This window comes from Podarcis raffonei, chromosome 2 (genome assembly GCF_027172205.1).
Source record: "Podarcis raffonei isolate rPodRaf1 chromosome 2, rPodRaf1.pri, whole genome shotgun sequence".
Lineage (NCBI taxonomy): Eukaryota > Metazoa > Chordata > Lepidosauria > Squamata > Lacertidae > Podarcis > Podarcis raffonei.
In genome coordinates, this window is record NC_070603.1 from 122,961,670 (window position 1) to 122,981,041 (window position 19,372).

The following is a 19,372-nucleotide window of genomic DNA, read 5'->3' on the forward strand; positions in this document are numbered from 1 at the left end:
GTACCTCGGGTTAAGAACTTTGCTTCAGGATGAGAACAGAAATCACGCAGCAGCGGGAGGCCCCATTAGTTAAAGTAGTGCTTCAGGTTAAGAACAGTTTCAGGGTAAGAATGGACCTCCGGAAAGAATCAAGTACTTAACCCGAGGTACCACTGTATAAGGTCAGCATTTTCCCTTCAGCTCTTTGCCACAGCAACACGTTCCCTGCCTTGCTGCGTTTGGTTCCTTGATCCTTGGACCCCTGCCTTTGTGACTCCTTGCTTCTTGACCCTTGGCTTCTTGACTCCCAGCTCTCTGACCATCGGACTCTTGGCTTCCCAACTCCTGGCTTCTGGACTCCCATTCGTGTTCCCACCCCGGCATCTTGCCCCTGGTCCTGACGTCCCTAGCCAGGACTTTGATCGCCAGTGAACCGGACCGTGACAGGGAGAAAAGACCCCCCCCAAGCCAGTCACGGGGGGGGGGATCCCCTGGGTCTGTTACGCCATTTTGGAATTACCTCAGGTAATTGCTTAGAGAGAAGGGTGGGATGAGGAAAAGTGCCCCTCGCTCCTGAACCAGGGCATTGATCGGGGCAGGAAGCTATGTTGTATTATTCAACTGAAACACTTCTCTAACAGAAATGGAAGTATAACAACTGTTTTTAGAGTGAAGGGATGTTAAGAGAAGCTGTGACTGTAACACTGAGGGGAAGGGGACAGAGGGAGGAAGGCAGCATAGATTTATAGCATGGGTTTGAGGGAGGTCACAGCTCAGAGGCAGATGAGGGGGAAAGTTGGGAAATCATGGGAGAGCCAGAGCAGCAGCTGGTTGAACAGTCGCCACTAGAAAGCATTTCAGACCCACCATCTCCCAGAACCCGGCGAGCCTTAAAAGTAGGAGAGCAAAGAGCTCAAAGACAGAGGGCACTTAGCACCACCCGTAGAGGAGGTGATGACGATGATGAGTGAGGAAGTGGGAGAGACGGGCGGTGGCGATTCACTCGGGACGCCATTATCCAAGAGGCTGGGTTCTATGGCCTCTCTCTGTAAGCTTGGGGGGGGGGAAGGACTGTAAGAAACTTTTCCTTGTCTTTATACTTTCCTAGGCAACCAGCCAGGACCCACTGGCAGCACCCTGACACTTACAGCAGCAGGGGAAGGGCCGCAGGAAATTATCCACTGTTCAAGAAGAGGCAAAAAAAAGTTGATGGGCACTGCCATTCAAATGGCTTGTTTGTGCCTCGACGTGTAATTTATCTACCCCCCCCCATATTTAATGACAGATATTGCCAATCATGCGCTGTGTGCCAGAAGGATAGGTAGAGAGGAGATAAAAGTTAAGTTCCCCCAAAGCCTTTACCAATCATCTTCACTGACCCATTTTTTAATAATATTTATTCATTTTTCTATTTTAATAACCAATAAAAACCACATTAAAACATTCCAAATCAACACAAATAATTAAAAAACCAAATTTAGATGCCGAATTATATATTTTTTAGGGTGTCTTCTCATGCTTTGAGGTGTGCAGAGTCCTGATCAACTAAAGTCACGTTGCATTTCATAATTCTTCAATAAACCACTCCGATGTTAATCCACTTCATTGTCCTTTAATTTTTATTCTTATTTTGACAGCCACTGGTCTGTTCAACCTCCACATCTATAGTTCTGTGTGAAATCCTTGTTGAAATCCAACTAGTCCATTTTCCATTTCTGCTCTCAAGGGTCATAATATTCAAATCCCAAAGGCACATCATCTGCCCTTGGCAGCTATCCAGGATTCCCCTCAATAAATTCACAACATCCCTTCACAAACTGGTGTCTTCTGCCAAATCTTAATAACTCAGTCCAAAACTTTCAATCTTCCCACTAAGGATGACTGCCCCAAATCCACACTCAGTCCAGATATGATCAGATCAAAATGGCAGCCAAAATCTCTCCAGCTTGCTTCTTTGCCTTTCTGGGGGAGGGTTACCAAGTAAAACTGGGAATGCAATATGTCAAAAAAATAAGGTATTAAAAGCTTACCTCCCCCTGGGGCTAAATAATCCATATATCATTTCGACAAGCAGGTCTTCCTTCATTGCTGTTACTTTCACTTCTGAACGTTGCAACTGGGAGTAATTTAACTGTGTCATTCCACTCCACTCCTCTTGTTCACAGGCCCATATTGCCCTGCTCACACTGAAGCTCTTTCCACACTCCATGCATTTAAATGCTTTATTTTCTGTGTAAGTTCATAGGTGCAAAATAAAGGCAACTGATAGAAACACTCCACGCATGGTTTTCCTCCTCTGTGTGGGCTGCTAAATGTTTTCTAAGTGTTAACCCCTGACCAAATCTTTTCCCACACTCCACACACTTTTAAAGCCCCCCCCCCCCCGTATGACTTCGGTGATGATTTCTAAACATCCCACTATCAGTGAAAGTCTTTCCACACTCCATACATTTAAATGTTTTCTCTTGTGTGAGTTCACAGATGTGAAGTTGATGATTCCACCTGAACCACTTTCTACATTCCATACATTTAAGTGGTTTTCCCCCTATGTGAATTCGCTGGTGTTTCCAAAGTGCTCCATTAGTAATGAAGCACTTTCCACACTCCAAACATTTAAAATATTTTTCCCATGTGTGAGTTTGCTGGTGTGTAGTAAGGTGTTCTTTCTGGCTGAATGACTTAAAACATGCATTCAAATGGTTTCTCCTGTGTGAGTTGGTTGATGTTTTGCATGGCTTATAGCATCAGCTAATGTCTTTCCACACTCCATACATTGTAATGGCTTCCACCATGTGAGTTCGCTGGTGTGAATGAAGGATTGTCGTCTGGCTGAAACACTTTCCGCACTCCATGCATTTAAAGGGTTTCTCTCCTGTGTGAATTCGTAGATGCTGTGTAAGGCTTCCACCTAGTCTGAAACACTTTCCACACTCCATGCATTTAAATGGTTTTTCCCCTGTGTGCATTCGCTGCTCTTTTGCATGGCTTCCAGAATCAGCAAATGTCTTTCCACAATCAGTACATTTAAAGGGTTTCTCCCCTGTGTGTGTTCGCTGGTGTGTAGTAAGGTGTCCTTTCTGACTGAATGACTTTCCACACTCCATGCATTCAAATGGTTTCTCCCCTGTGTGAGTTTGTAGATGTCTAGTAAGGCTTGCACTCTGACTGAAGCTCCTTTCGCACTCCATGCATTTAAATGGTTTTCCCCCTGTGTGAATCTGTTGATGTTTCATATGGCTTCCTGAATTAGCAAATGTCTTTCCACATTCGGTACATTTAAAAGGTTTCTCCCGTGTGAATTCGTAGATGCTGTGTAAGGCTTCCACCTAGTCTGAAACACTTTCCACACTCCATGCATTTAAATGGTTTTCCCCCTGTGTGCATTCGCTGATGTTTTGCATGGCTTCCAGAATCAGCAAATGTCTTTCTACAATCAGTACATTTAAAGGGTTTCTCCCCTGTGTGAGTTCGCTGGTGTGTAGTAAGGTGTCCTTTCTGACTGAACGACTTTCCACATTTTATACACTGATATGGCTTCTTGCCTGTGTGAATTTGTTGATGTTGTGCATGGCTTCCAGGATTAGCAAATGTCTTTCCACATTCGGTACATTTAAAAGGTTTCTCCCCTGTGTGAATTCGTAGATGCTGTGTAAGGGTTCCACCTAGTCTGAAACACTTTCCACACTCCATGCATTTAAATGGTTTTCCCCCTGTGTGAATTCGTTGATGTTTTGCATGGCTTCCAGAATCAGCAAATGTCTTTCCACAATCAGTATATTTAAAGGGTTTCTCCCCTGTGTGAGTTTGCTGGTGTGTAGTAAGGTGTCCTTTCTGAGTGAAGCTCTTTTCACACTCCATGCATTTAAATGGTTTCTTCAATGAAATTACAGGTGGATTTTTGGAATTCTGACTATTGTTTCCATTACCTGCTTGGGGAGGAAAGAAAATCCTGTTAGGCTTCCAAGGAAGAGGAATAAGTAACATAACACACATCTAGTGAAAATAGCACCTCTTATTTCAATATCTCTTTTTTATATTATACATTTTATTAGTTTTTGCACATGATTTAGAAGATAACATCCAACTTTCATATAACATAATCAACTATCACAGTCTGAGACTTCCCTCTTCCAGCACTAGTGGTTTTCCAACTTACTCTCTAGTATTGCATTTGTTATTATAATTATTACTGTTATATCCATATCTTAAATAAACAAATTAAAAATCATTCTTTGCAATAATTTGTATTATTATTTTCCTTTATATTTCCAACATTGGTTATTTACTTTATACATTTTTGCTAACTTCACTGGTGTACCACCTATAAATAATTTTCATTACATTTTCTTTAAGCGAACTGCAGGCTGTAAAGTTTATGCCTTCTTTCCATAATTTTTCCCAATCCTCAAACTGTGTATTATGACCGATATCTTTTGCCCAATGTATCATACCTGATTAAACCTCTTCATGCTTGACATGCCATTCCAAAAGTAACTTACCATATTTTTTGCACCATAACACTCACTTTTTTCCTCCTAAAAAGTAAGGGGAAATGTCTGTGCGTGTTATGGAGGAAATGCCTACGGGTGGCATGCCTATGGATTTTCCTCCTCTAAAAACTATGTGCGTGTTATGGTCAGGTGCGTGTTATAGAGCGAAAAATACGGTATATATTTTTGATTTTATCTTATTTCAGTATCTCTTTTCCTTTTCATGTTTCAGTTTTTTAGGAATGCAGCTAAAACAATGTCAAATTATAGTAATCTCAGGTCTTGTAATCTGAATCCATTGGTTCAGGTCCTACCCTCTAGAGATGAAGAAAACAAGCTTGCTCCATCTTTATGTGACAGCACTTTAGATATCTGAACATAGATACCTAAAGATGGCATATCTCTTCTCAGTCTCCTTTTATCCAGGCTAAGCATACCCAGCTGTCTCAGCCATTCCTCATAAAGCTTGGTTTCCAGACCCTGGATCATGTTAAGCTTGTGGTCTACTAAGGCCCTGAGAACCTTCCAGCCCATTGTAATTTGATAATAATGCTACCTCTGGACTTTCGGTCAGCTTTAACCGAGTGATTTCTGTTATCTCCTTAAACACCCTTTGCCTTTAAAACATATTTACACCTCCACCACATTTGAACACAATTCCCGATTTCCTGGCATCCCTTCCAACATAACACCAAATACTCCTTATTTGATTTAATCTGACTAGTGTTGAATGCCATCTCAAATTAATTTATAATAATTTCATTTTATTCTTAAAGACAACATTTTCAATGTACGTTTCTCCCATCTTTCCCCCCAGCTTTGACTATCTATCTGCCCTATTGTCTTCTTTCCCCACAACTCTTAATTTATCTTCTTGTTTCTTCCATTTTTAATGCCCGCATGTCTTTAATTTCAGCTCATCTGAAAGCTCCTTATGAAGCCACAACTGCTTCTTTACATACCGTATTTTTTGGTCTATAAGACGCACCAGACCACAAGATGCACCTAGTTTTTGGAGGAGGAAAACAAGAAAAAAAATATTCTGAATCTCAGAAGCCAGAACAGCAAGAGGGATCGCTGCGCAGTGAAAGCAGCAATCCCTCTTGCTGTTCTGGCTTCTGTGATAGCTGCGCAGCCTGCATTCGCTCCATAAGACGCACACACATTTCCCCTTACTTTTTAGGAGGGAAAAAGTGAGTCTTATAGAGCAAAAAAATATGGTACCTCCCATTTCTCTTTCTTGCAGCTGGGCGACCAATTGAAGCTGATGGAATGCACTCCATGCCACTCAAAGGACAGCAATGGATGCAGAAGTCCCCCCAAGCAACATACCCACTCTTTCAGAGGGAGTGTAACCCCATCAAGAGCAGGCAACCTCCTAGCCATCTGGTCTAAGGAACCACCCATAAACTGGGCCTCAGTCTTACCTGGATTGAGCTTGTTTGTTGGCTCTCATCTAGTCCATTACCAAGGCAGGACAAATGGTCTAGCACACCTACTGCTTCACCTGTAGATATAAAAGGAGAAATAGAGCCGAGTGTCATCAGCATATTGCTTGCAACGTACTCCAAACCCACTTAGTGGGATCATGTAGAAGTTAAACAGCATAGGGGATAGAATTGAACCCTGAAGGATCCACACGTTGAAGGCTCCACAGGGCAGAAGAATACTCTCCAAGCAACACCCTCTGGAAACATCCATCCAAGTAAAATGGGAACCACCACAAAACGGTGTCACCCACCCCTAACTCAAACAGCTGCTCCAGAAAGATACCATGGTAGATGGAATCGAAAGCCGCTGAGAGGTCAAAGGAGAATTAGTAGGAACGCATTTCTGCTGTCTCTGTCCCAACAGAGGTCATCCTACAGGGCAACCAAAGCAGTTTCTGTGCCAAATCCCATTAAAATGGATCTGGAAAATCAGCTTCCTCCAAGACCACATGGATTTGGTCTGCAACCACATGGTCATGAACCATACCCAAGAAGGAGAGTTTAGCAACTAGCCAGCAGTCCTGCAGTGGAAATAGCACCTAACATTCAAAAGCCTGGGAGAAGGTTTTCCTCTTCACCACCCATCTATTGATCCTTCTGTGTCCCTATCTCCACTCCATAGGAACTCACCAGATGTCTCTGAGGGCCCTGGGAGAAAACGCCCAGAGGTTCTGGGGAGGGATGCAGGAGGCAGTCTGATAAGGTCAACCGTCCATCTTCCTCCTTCCATCCTTGCTAGGTTTGCAGGGTCAGCCGCTTTGGTCCTTCCTGAGGAGCTCAGAAGATGCAGGTTCCTGGGAGGGAGGAAGAAGCAAAGGCAGCCTCAGAGGCCCTGCAGGGATTCTCCTGCCCAGAACATTCTGCTGCCCCTAGAAAAGCCCCAAAGGGGTTCCCCCTTCCCAACAGGAGCCCCATTTTTTGGGGGTGATACCAATTAAATCTTTCTCCCCACCGGGGCTTCCTTTTGAGTAAATCTACACAGGTTTGCTCTGCATAGTACAACACACACCTCACCCCTGCAATGCAAGGGTCGCAAGGAAAGTATCTGCCAAAGATGGATGCTCACCCTCTTTACCCGCATGGCGTCCCCCCCTTCTCAAGGGGTGCCCACTTCTGAGCCCCCCAAAGAGCCCGCTGCCCCACGGGGGGGTCATTAATGGGTGGGGGATGCGGGGACCTCAGAGGCCTTGGGTCCCATGGCTTCCCTTCCCTCCAGCCACCCAGGGGATCCTCCCAGTCATCCCTCAGAATCCCAACAGCCCCCTCTGCACCCCCCGTCGCACCAGGGCCTCCCCTTCGCACAAAAGACCCACCGCCCCAGAGGGCTCCCAAGACAAGCGAGGAGAGGAGAGGAGGTGGCGGGAAGGGAAGAGGGGCATTTCCCAGGCCGCTCTAGGCAGCTGGGGTCTCCCGCTCCCTTTAACCCTTACCTGGCCTCCCCACTTGGGGATTCCAGCTCAGGGAGAAAATGGGCAAGGCACCGGGAGGGACCCGGATCCCGCTGTGAGATCCGCTAGATTCAGGACATGACTAGGCAACACTCGGCTGGGCTCCCACGCTGGGAAAAGGGCATACATAGGAGCCAATTCCAAGTGGCCCAGGCCCCTTTGGGGGTGATGACATATTGAAGGGGCGATAGGTGGGATAGCTCAGTGGGCAAAGCATGAGGCTCTTCACCTCAGGGTTGCGGGTTCGAGACTCACGTTGGGGAAAAGAGCCCTGAATTGCAAAGTGTTGGAGTAGATGACCATCTGGGAGTCTTGCAACCCATTGCATAGATCCGGGGCCCAGTAAGGGCCCTTTTGGGGGGCCCCTCCCTTCCCCATCACTGCATCTTCATTTCTTTGTCCTCTCTGCCCATCCGCCTCCCTTGCTCGCTCCTCCGGGAGTCTATTTCTGCGAGTCAGGCGGGGTGCCACCCCCTCTATGATGGGGGGGGCAGTTCTTCCTGAACTGGATCCTCAGGGATCCTGCACCTCAGCCCACAAGGCCCCTTTTCTGCAAGGTGGTTCTTTGGCCACTTCTTCCCTGCCTCTGGTTTGCAGAAAGCTGCGAAATCTGCACATGCTCAGAGTATGGAGGATTTTCAAAACTGTGGTTATGTTTGGTGTGGGGAAAAGGGGGAAGAAAGGGGGGGGCGCTGTCTGCGGACAAAGGTCCAGGGGTCCTTCACCTTCGCCTTCCCTTTGGTGGGCATCGCACTTCAGTTTCCGCAAAGGGGCCCCTGGGGGTGCAGGGCAGGGGAGCATCTCTTGGCCCCCCAGGAAAAAAGAAACGTGGGGGGGGGGAGAGGGGGAGAGACTTCCAGGATGAACCCTGCCGGTGGGTCCCAGGGAAGGCGCTTCCAGGAGAGGCCCTTTAACATTCACTTATTGAGTCATTTCAAAGTAGGGATCCAGATGCACACGGCAGAATGGTAACGGGGAACCCCCACCTCCCTTGTCGTCAGTCTGCATAAGATGGGGGGGGGCCTTGATGCACAGTCCTTGGCCCAGATGGAGGAGGGAGGGCAGCCCCTAGAGCGCAGAAGCAGGCAGGGAGAGGGAGGGAGGGAGGGAGGGGCGGTCTGGGTGCCCTCGGCTTGCCAAGGGTTAAAAGGAGCAGAGCGGGATTCCTAGAGAGGACAGGAAGGGGAGGGCGGGGGAGGGCAAGGTCCTCCCCAGCAGAAGCCCCTCCCTGCCCAGTCCCTTCCTGCGAGCAACGAGGAGGCTGCTTTGTTCTCTCTGCTTTGCAAAAACTTCCTCGGTGCCCCTCCTGGAATCTGGTGAGTCTCTTCTCTCTTCCCCCTCGGGGTGCAGCGGGGAGAAGGGGGTCCCAGGGCTGCAAGGGAGGAGGCAACCCCCCCCGTTCAGCTCATGCATGGGGGGGAGACCCCCAAGTCAGGGAGCAGAGGGTCCTGCCCCCAATTCCTCTCTGCCAAGCCAGGGAGGGGCTGAGTGTCCAGCAGGTCTGCGACTCTGTTCTTCCTTTGGATCAAGATGCTGCCTTCCTTTGGGGGGGGGGAGTCTTTGGGGCAACAAAAGGAGGGCATGCAAATAAGCCCCCTTCAGACTGAGGGGAAAGTCGCATTTCATAACACAGAGAAGCATCCGAGGAATCCGAGGAAGGAGAAGCCCTGTGGAGTGGGGAGATACAGCCCCCGCCCCCAAGTGTGGAGACTGGAGGGGAGACCCACGATCTACTCAAATACAATTCCCAGAGTTCCCTGGCAAGAAGGGGGGATTGGTGACCACTCTGGGAATTGCAGTCTTTGCGCAGCAGGGCTGAAGCTGTCTCCTTGCACCTCTCGGGGTCCTGAACCAATTCTGGCTCCCAGGATTCTTGGGAGGAGTCCCTAGGGCGGGTGAGATCTGGTTTCCAACCTTGTTAAACATCTGCCCCCTCCCAGCTGAGCAAGTGCACAGACTGGCACGTGCCACTCTTGGGAGCAGGAGCTGCATCCAGCCTTGCTCAGCTCAATATGTTTAGGAAGACCATGCCCCTCCTGCCCTGGCAAGGCACTGGGGTGAAGCTGCCACCGCCATCAAAATCCTGTGCGAATAATAATAATAACAATAATCTTTACCTGCCACCCATCTGACTGGGTTTCTCCAGACACTCAGGGCAGCACATATAAAAACATAATAAAACATCAAACATTAAAAACGTCACGATACAGGGCTGCCTTCAGATGTGTCCTAAAAGTTGTGTGGTTCTTTATTTCCTTGACATCTGATGGTAGCGTGTTCCACAGGGAGGGCACCACTACCAAGAAGGCCCTCAGCCTGCTTCCCTGTAACTTCTCTTCTTGCACTGAGGGAACCGCCAGAAGGCCCTTGGTGCTGGACCTCAGTGTCCAGGCTGAACGATGGGGGTGGAGATGCTGCTTCGGGTATCCTGGGCCGAGGCCATTTAGGGCTTTAAAGGTCAGCACCAACACTTTAAATACTGCTTGGAAACATACTGGGAACCAATGTAGTTCCTTTAGCAGCGGTCTTACATGGTTCCAGCAGCCACTCCCAGTCACCAGTCTAGCCTCCGCATTCTGCAGAACACTAAGTGAATGACACAGAGGTTGCTGCAGACTAAAGTTAGAAAAGCTTTAATTGCTACAAATGGCATAAGGAAACATGATATGGAATTAAGGGAAAAGATGGTGTTGACCTGGAGTGGTTAGAAAATTTCTGGTCTCTCCCCGAGTGCCACAGGCCCTGCTCCAAAGAGAGCTTCTCTAAAGAAAGCACAACCAAAAATCACTCCATTTTGCGTGAATAAGGAAAATGAGGAGGTGGCTAAGAAACAGCAGGAGCCAGATCCTAGTCCCAACCTTCTAGGGTCTCTCAGCAGCTCTAATGATGAGCAGAAAGAGGTTTGGGGCCCAGCCAGCTCAACTGCTAAGGCATCTCTTGCACTGAGACGTGGGGGCACCCACATGTAATAGCTATTCGGCTGTATTCTGCCCATGCTCTGGGGCTGCAGTTTTCAGGCTTGGGGACAGGATGGTGCCTGGTTTTTGCACCAAGTTCTATCCATAAGCCCCTCTGAGTTCAATGGGGTCCACTCTCAGGTCATTAGTGTGCAGACCATGCCAGCCTTACGAAGTGGGGTGAGGTGCAAACAGTTTAAGTTGGAACCACTGGAGATGTTTCAAATGGGGTTTCTGTTGGGAAGGGGCTGCCCCATTTGTGCTTCTCCAGGCGCAGGGGGATATCTAGGGCAGGAGAATGCCTGCAGGGCCTCTGAGGCTCCCTTTGTTTCTTCCTCTCTCCCAGGACCCTGCAGCTTGTGGTGGCTTCTCGACTCCTCAGGAAGGATGAAAGAGACTGAATCTGTAAACCTAGCGAGGATGGAAGGGGGAAGATGGACAGTTGACCTGGTCAGGTTGTCTCCTGCATCCCTCCTCACAGCCTCTGAGCGTTCCCTCCCAGGGACTTCCGACATATCTGGTGAGTGCCAGGGGAGGGGAGATGGGGACATGGATGGATGGGGCTGGAGAGGTACTGGGGCTTGCTCATTTTGGGGGTGGGATGAGGCAGGCAGGCGGATGGAGTTTGAGAAGGTGGGCACCTTTTTGGGCTCCTCCACCTGCCTTCCAGCGCCTTTGACATCTGCAGGCAATTTGAGCCAGGAATACGTCACAGCTCCCCGGCCACCGCGATGTATTGGTGCCAGTACTGTGCTCTGAATGCCCTACCAATGTCAGAGAACTCACTGATCCATTGCGCAGCACTAGAAGCCATGATTCTTTAAATTACCTGATCCTAATTTCAGGACTGATTGCCGATGGGGCCTCTGTGTTTTGCCCTTTTCTTTTCTTTGAGGAATAACTTTTCCTTTTCTTTTAAAAACAAGGATCATATAAGGCTAATATATGATACAAATATGTAGACTAAATAAATTTGCAGGAATAACATGTCGTTCCTCGTTGGTGATCAGCGTATGAGTTCTGGGTTCATGAATTGGTATAAATTTAAACAAAAAAGGGTAAACAGCGGAGAACAGAGAACATTCAACATCGCATAGCCAAATTCCTATTCAGAAGCTCTTGTGACTGTCGTGCTTAGATTAAGTGTGAGTAATAGTCATTTTCCATCTTCTGTTACCAATTAAACTATACAGAGTTGGTCTCCTCATGAAAATGAGAGGAGATTCAAAGTGAAGAAAGATATTTAGGAAAAGGTTTAAATTTAGACCAAATTTAGATTGAGGCAACAGCTGATGGGGAGTGTGCAGGTGAAGATGTTCCTGCTTGTTTCAGAGGAGGCAGGGACGTTGCTGGATCCTGACAAGAGAGCTTTTCGTAAGGAAGTCAAGAAGGAGAATTGAGGGATCATGGACCCTCTCGTTAAAATTCCCTGTTAGATCATAACATCAATTTTGAAATTCCATACATACCTCTATTTCAGGGGTGGCCAACTTCCAAGAGACTGCGATCTACTTGCAGAATTAAAAACTTGGAGTGATCTACCCCTGTTTTGTAGGGGTTCAGGTCAAAGTTGTTGAGCTTTTATTAGCAACTCACCAAAGGAGCGCTGGGGGGAAACAGCCTCCAGCCTCAGTTTGTAAGCTCTGTCTTCCATTCTCCAACAATGGAGGGAGGATCCGGGAGGGGGCCAGCAATTGACTGCGATTGACCAAAACCTCGCAGGGATCAACCAGTAGATCGTGATCGACCTGTTGCACATCCCTGCTCTATTTGATGAACCACCACTATTTGGATGGAGACCAACAGCATCTGGGATTCTAACATCCACACCGTGAGCCCTGAATGGAGGGATATCAACTGTTTGTGAATATTCTTTGTCTAGTCATGCATTTTGAAACAATGACCAGGCTTGTCTGAACCACCCAGGCCTTCTTAAATGTGGGCTTGAGAGTTTTTAGGGAAGTTGAAGTAACTTCTGTCAGGTTTGTTGTTTTGGCTTCTGTTTGCATTTGATTGACCAAAGAGATGACTGACCTTGCATATGGGGTGGCTTCCAGGATTGAGCCAAATCAAATCTATCCCAGATAAAAGCCAAGCAATATGTCAGTTATTACCAGGAAACAAAGGCAGTGAAAACTATTGTAAGGCCTCACATCTAACTTCAGTCCTTCCTTTATCACAAGCATTCATTAACTTTGTTCAATAATGGATGTGAACCACGTCCCCTTCGCTCTGAGTTGGGGTCCGGGGCAGCAATGCAGACTTAGCACAACTTACCCTAACATGGCAGTGCATTGCTGGGGGAGGGGTCAGGTGGTGGGTTTGATGGTTCTGTGTCATCTGCGCCCCGGTCGCAGTATGCTGGCAGTGTGGCCCATTGGTTTCAAGAGAGTCAGGCACCCCTTAGGCGTGCTCAAGTGTTAGGGGGTTGAAGATGCCACACATCTACAATGCCATTAAGTTAGACTTCAAGGCTGTCCTCTTGAGGCTGAAACGGAGCACTCTCAAGTCTCTTGGTGAGATGAGGGGCGGGGAACTTTGTTCAATAATCTGGAGCTCCATTTCTTCCTGAGGCAATAATTATCTTCTCTCTTCGTTGCAGATGGTGATGAATGGGAAGGGAAGAACAAGGGGGACCACAACAGAATCCACATATCGGAGAAATCAAATAAATATTCAGAGTATGGAGAGAACATCGGCCAGAGCTCCCAGTCCACCTCCAATCAACGAAAGAGCTTCATTCGGAGGGATAGCCTCACTTCACATGGAAGAATTCACAGAGGAGAGAAATTGTATCACTGCAGAGAATGTGGAAAGAGTTTCAATCGGAAGTACAGTCTCACTTCCCATCAAAGAATTCATACGGGGGAGAAACCCTATCAGTGCTTTGAATGTGGGAAAAGTTTCAGTCAAAGCTCCCATCTCATAATCCATAAAAGAATCCACACAGGGGAGAAACCCTATCAGTGCTTAGAATGTGGAAAGAACTTCAGTCACAGCACCAATCTTGCTTCCCACCAAAGAATCCATACAGGGGAGAAACCCTATCAGTGCTTTGAATGTTTAAAGAGCTTCAGTCACAGCTGCAGTCTCGCTGTGCATCACAGAATCCATACAGGGGAGAAACCCTATCAGTGCTTGGAATGTGGAAAGAGCTTCAGTAACAGCACCAATCTTGCTTCCCATCACAGAATCCATACAGGGGAGAAACCCTATCAGTGCTTGGAATGTGGAAAGAGCTTCAGTAACAGCACCAATCTTGCTTCCCACCAAGGAATCCATACAGGGGAGAAACCCTATCAGTGCTTTGAATGTGCAAAGAGCTTCAGTCAGAGAACCCATCTCGCTTCCCACCAAAGAATCCATACAGGGGAGAAACCCTATCAGTGCTTGGAATGTGGGAAGAGCTTCAGTCACAGTCAGAGTCTCTATTCCCATCAAAAAGTTCATACAGGAGAGAAACCACATTAGTGCTTGGAATGTGGAAAGAGCTTCAGTCACAGTCAGAGTCTCTATTCCCATCAAAGAATCCATACAGGGGAGAAACCCTATCAGTGCTTTGAATGTGGGAAAAGTTTCAGTCAAAGCCCCTATCTCATAATCCATAAAAGAATCCATACAGGGGAGAAACCATACCAGTGCTTGGAATGTGGGAAGAGCTTCAGTCAGAGCCGCAGTCTCGCTTTGCATCACAGAATCCATACAGGGGAGAAACCCTATCACTGCTTGGAATGTGGAAAGAGCTTCAGTCAGAGCAGCAGTCTCGCTTTGCATCACAGAATCCATACAGGGGAGAAACCCTATCACTGCTTGGAATGTGGAAAGAGCTTCAGTCAGAGCAGCAGTCTCGCTTTGCATCACAGAATCCATACAGGGGAGAAACCCTATCACTGCTTGGAATGTGGAAAGAACTTCAGTCAGAGCAGCAGTCTCGCTTCCCACCAAAGAATCCATACAGGGGAGAAACCATACCAGTGCTTGGAATGTGGGAAGAGCTTCAGTCACAGCCACAGTCTCGCTTTGCATCACAGAATTCACACCAGAGAGAAATCTTAGTGTTTGGAATGTGGGAAGGCCTTCAGTCAGAGTGCCACTCTCATGGCCCACCAAATAATTCATACAGGGTTGAAAGCATATCAGCGCATGGAATGTAGATAAAATTTCCCTCGTAAAAAAGTCAATTCAAGAACTCACAGCATGGTGAATAATAGAATGGTAGATTCGGAATCTAGTCCAACACCTGCCAACGCAGAAAAAAATCATTTCAAGCATCCATGACAGATGGCCATCCAACTTCTTCTTATAGACCTCCAATGAAGGAGAGTTCTCTCTCTTCTGAGGGAGTTCCTTTTCACTGTTGTCACTTACTATCAGAAAGGTCTTCCTGATCTTTAGGAGACATCTCCTTTTGTGTTGCTTGAATCACCTCTTCAGATTCCTTCATGACCTTGAGAAGGACTTCTGTATGTCTGAGAATGTCCAGGGGATTGGACCATGCTCTATATTTGGGGGGAAACCCATGGAGAGGAGTCTGATATAGGGCTTAAGTCGTCTAGGCATTGGTCAGATTGTCATAATTACAGACATACTTACTGGTTTGGACGGAAGTGATTCTTATTCCAGGGGAAGTGGTGACCCTGAGATTACAGGTGCTCTCACCAATATTGTTCAAACGTCCAGTAAAACTTTGACACAGCAGACCAATACCCGCTGAGGTCAATGTATTAGGAGGTTAGGTTTAGGGCCGTGTGGTATTGCTTCATTGTATGTGGGGTCCCTATAAAGGGAACTTCTTCCTCTAGGTGGGAGGGAGACTGGTCAATTTACCATCAGTTGAATGCAACATTTAAGTCAGATTTTTAAAAACGGATTTGCAGAACAAAACTCACAGTTTGAAAGGCAGTTATTAGGCTCCAGGGTTACAATATTATCTAAATGATACTGGAGTGGGATACAAAGAATGAAATGATAAAATCATGAATGAGAAGCTGGGCCAGAGATGTAGGACAAAACATTGACTTTGCTTTATGGGAGCAACTGTGGAAAGTAAATTTAAGATTTACAGCTAGCTACATGCTAAGGGAAAACTTCATGAAGATGATTCAGAGGAGTCAATCAAGATCATCAAGGGTCTGAAACCAAGCCATATGAGGGGGGCTTGAAGGAACTGGGGGGGTGCGTATCTATTTCAAGTGACGTTTGCCGAAATCTACGCTTGCAACATGGGCTGTCATATGTCCAGATTTTCCCGGACATTTCAGCAATTTCCGCCCAGACGCTGCTTACAATTCTGGATATATGGCAACCATGTCTGTATACAGTGGTACCTCGGTTTTCAAACAGCTTAGTTCCTGAACAACTTTGAACTCAAATGCTGCAAACCTGGAAGTCAGTGTTCCAGTTTGCGAACTTTGCTTCGGAAGCCGAACGTGCTCCTGAGCTTCTGTTTTCACTGTTGCGCTGCTAATTTGCGCCCTCCCCCATTGTAATCAAAGCCTTCCATTTCCAATTGCAGTGTTCTGAGGTGTTATTTGGTGCTTTTGTTTTTGCTAAAAGTAATGGCGTTTTTATTTGGCTTTTTCATTTTTGTGACTGTGGCTTCTTCTCTGTTTTTGATTGATTGTGTGACTGCGGCAATGCATAAAAGCCCCATCCAAACAATGTCTATCATCAGTGCAGGTAAGAAAAAATAATAATTTTAATTTTAATCTAAAGTACTGTCTCCTTTCTTTTATAGTCCAGTACATTGATTATTGCTTTCATTTTATGGATCAATGATCTCGTTAGATAGTAAAATTCATGTTAAATTGCTGTTTTGGTTGTTTTTAAAAGTCTGGAATTGATTAATCTGTTTTGCATTACTTTCTTTTTTTAAAAAAAATTATTCGATTTTTTACATATATGCTTACAATTTTTAAATTTGCTGTACAATTTTTTCCTTTCCCTCCCCCCCCCTACCCTCTACTGTCTTTTCCTCTCTCTTTCCAACCTAAAGCTGTCGTTGCCTTTCCTGCTAATATCATAGCTTTGAAGGTAAACTGGTCACCTTTCTCTATTGCCATGTTTCCAAGTATACCCATTGTCATGAAATCTATTGATAGCTTCATTTTAAAAAATTCCTTAATAACCTTTAGGACTTTTCCCCAGAATTCCTTTACCTCTGGGAATTCCCAGTACATATGGGAAAACCATCCCTTGACTTGTTTACAGTGCCAACAGCTAGAATTCAATCCTGCTACCATATTAGCAAGCTGGGCTGGAGTTATGTAGCATTGTTCCATTTGCTGTTTTCTCATCTCTACTTTAATATTTCATTCCATACCTTCTTATAGTTGAATTCTGCAGTCTTGTTAATATTTCTGCAGAGTTTGATGCCTAGGTATTTTATTCTTTTAGACCCCAGGCCCATTCCTGTTATGTTGTTTATTACGTTTTTTCCGGCTACATTTACATTAAAATACATTATTTCTGATTTTGTTATATTTACCCCTAATCCAGAATATTCCTCAAAATCTTCGAATATTATCTTTATTTCTTTTATCCCTTCCTTAGGATTTGTTATGATTCCAGTAATATCATCTGCAAACAAATTGATTTCCATCTCCTCTTTCCCAATCCTATAGACCTCTATCCTCCCACAGTTCCTTATCCTTTCCGCTAGTTGTGCTATAGCCATTATAAATAGGAACGGCGAAAGAGGACACCCCTGCCGAACGCCTCTGTGTATTGGGGGAGATTGGGAGTATTCCCCATTAACTCTCCCCACTGCTGTTCTTTCCTTATATAGTTCTTGTATCGCGAACCGATAAACCTCTCCTATTCCATATTTTGTCATTGTTTCCCATAAAAACTCCCGTGAGAGTGTATCAAATGCTTTAAAGACATCTAATTTCAGTAGCCCGAACTTTTTTACTTGTCCGTGATATTGGTCTTCTTTTATTATTTGGGGGGTGCCATAATTTTGGCGAAGATTTTATAATCTTGGTTTAATAGACTTAGAGGTCCATATGAACCTACTTCTTTAGGGTCTTTGTTTGGTTTTAAGATTACCATTATTTCTGCCTTTCTCCATGTTTCTGGGGCCTTTTCCCCTTCTAGTATACTGTTAAAAAGTTGTTGTAGTTCCGGGGCCAAAATTTCTACCATTTCCTTATAAAATTCAGCTGTAAAACCTTATGTTATGTCGTTATTATGCAGTTTTTGTGCATAAGGTTTCATTGAGCTTTCTTGCCTTAAAGTAGCCTGGCATACATCTCGACTCACCCACACTCTTTTCCCTTGGAAACTCAATTTCCTTCAAAGTCTGGTATACCTGCTGTTGCAGCTTCTCTCTAGAAAACGTAACTATTGCATTCCTGGGGGATTTTCTCCCCTTAGGCCCTCGGCAGCAATGGGCTCGTTCCACATCTTCTGCCTTCAGACTAACTCCTTGAGTACTACTACTACTACTAATAATAATAATAATAATTTATTTATACCCCGCCCATCTGGCTGGGTTTCCCCAGCCACTCTGGGCGGCTTCCAGCAAAACAGTAAAATACATTAACCTATTAAACATTAAAAGCTTCCCTAAACAGGGCTGCCTTCAGATGTCTTCTAAAAGTTTGGTAGTTATTTTTCTCTTTGACATCTGATGGGAGGGCGTTCCACAGAGTGGGTGCCACTACCGAGAAGGCCCTCTGCCTGGTTCCCTGTTACTTGGCTTCTCATACCGAGGGAACCGCCAGAAGGCCCTTGGCGCTGGACCTCATGGAGGTGGAGCATAGCCAGGTTCTCAAAGTTTCTTCCAACTCTTTAGCCTGTATTTCTTCCGGAATTCCTCCCAAAATCGTATTAGCTCTTCTCTGGGGGTCCGGCAATTCTGCCCCCTGTTTAGATAGCGTAGTTACTTTTTTTTCATCTTCCTGGGCTAGCTCTTTAGCTTGAATTGCTAATTGCTTCACCCCCTTAATTTTGACTCCTTCAAGTATTACAATAATATAAATCCTAGTTAAAATATTTTAAAAGACTTCCACCGCATTCACCGCACGCCTCTTAGTTATCTTGCTCGCCTTTACATCTGTTCTTCAATCATTTCCCTTCCTTAGGTTCTTTCATAATCCGTCAAATCTTTATGTTCTCTATATTCTTAACAAGCTTAGTCTAAGCACAGCCAAACTTTCACATTTGAGCCCTGCTTGTATAAATATTCATTTAAGCATTCCCATTGTTTCTGTATTATAGTTTTGGATTTATGCCTTATTAAATCCGTCAATTTTGCTAACTCCAGGTACTCACATAGTTTACTTAACCAGTCCCCTTTTGTTGGGATATAATTTCCTTTCCAATGACTGGCTACCAACATTTTCGCTGCTGTTGTTGCACTCAGAAAGATATTAGTTTTGTCTTTGGGGATATGCTTACTCAAGATTCCTAGTAAATATGCTTTTGCCCTCCTGATATATGATACTTTTATCAATTTTTTAATCTCTTCATGGATCATCTCCCAAAATTTTCTGATCTCTGGACATGTCCACCACATATGGTATAGAGTGCCTTTCATTCTATTACATCTCCAGCATTTATTACTATTTGATCTATTCGTTTTTGCCAGTCTGTCTGGTGCCATATACCATCTGTGGTGCATCTTCATATAATTCTCTCTTAATGAATACTAAGCTGTAAAATTTATATTTTTCCCCCAAAACTTTTTCCAATCTCCAGAATCAATTGTATATCTTAAATCCCGTTCCTACTTTAGAATATTCTCTCCTTTGACTTCTTGATCTGGGAGGACTTTATCTAATAATCTATATATTTTAGAGAGTGTTTTTTGATTATTTTGTAAAACCTCTCTTTCTAATTTTGATATTTTATTTCCCAAATCCCCTAGTTTTTATATCTTTCTCGTATGTAGCCTTAAATTGGAAATATTCTAATCAATTTATTCCCAGTATTTTGAGTTCTTCGTATTCTTTTAATTTGATACAGTGGTACCTCGGGTTACATACGCTTCAGGTTACATACGC

General features: G+C 45.2%; 1 protein-coding gene and 1 pseudogene across 2 annotated transcripts; one reads left to right on the plus strand and one right to left on the minus strand.

The window, feature by feature from the left end:
- Nucleotides 1-1,361: 1,361 nt before the first annotated feature.
- LOC128409476 (zinc finger protein 519-like) lies at nucleotides 1,362-6,877 on the minus strand. Of its 2 annotated transcripts, none has more exons than XM_053379995.1 (2): nucleotides 6,590-6,877; nucleotides 1,362-3,905 (listed from the first exon to the last, which is right to left on the minus strand). In XM_053379995.1, exons 1-2 carry the CDS (start codon nucleotides 6,687-6,689, stop codon nucleotides 3,256-3,258), a joined length of 750 nt encoding a protein of 249 aa, XP_053235970.1. In that variant the 5' UTR covers nucleotides 6,690-6,877; the 3' UTR covers nucleotides 1,362-3,255. The 2 variants fall into 2 exon arrangements, with proteins under 2 accessions (XP_053235970.1, XP_053235969.1); XM_053379994.1 differs by having other exon boundaries at nucleotides 1,362-3,908.
- Nucleotides 6,878-8,554: 1,677 nt separating this feature from the next.
- On the plus strand, nucleotides 8,555-18,111 carry LOC128409443 (zinc finger protein OZF-like; annotated as a pseudogene).
- The last annotated feature ends 1,261 nt before the right edge of the window (nucleotides 18,112-19,372 follow it).

What these genes read in the sequence shown, in the direction of transcription:
- LOC128409476 (XM_053379994.1), bottom strand. Translation starts at nt 6,689, where the DNA reads ATGGAAGGAGGAAGATGGACGGTTGACCTTATCAGACTGCCTCCTGCA. An exon ending in AGGGCCCTCAGAGACATCTG is followed by an intron (nt 3,909 to 6,589) that starts GTGAGTTCCTAT and finishes TTCCTCCCCAAG; the next exon opens with CAGGTAATGGAAACAATAGT.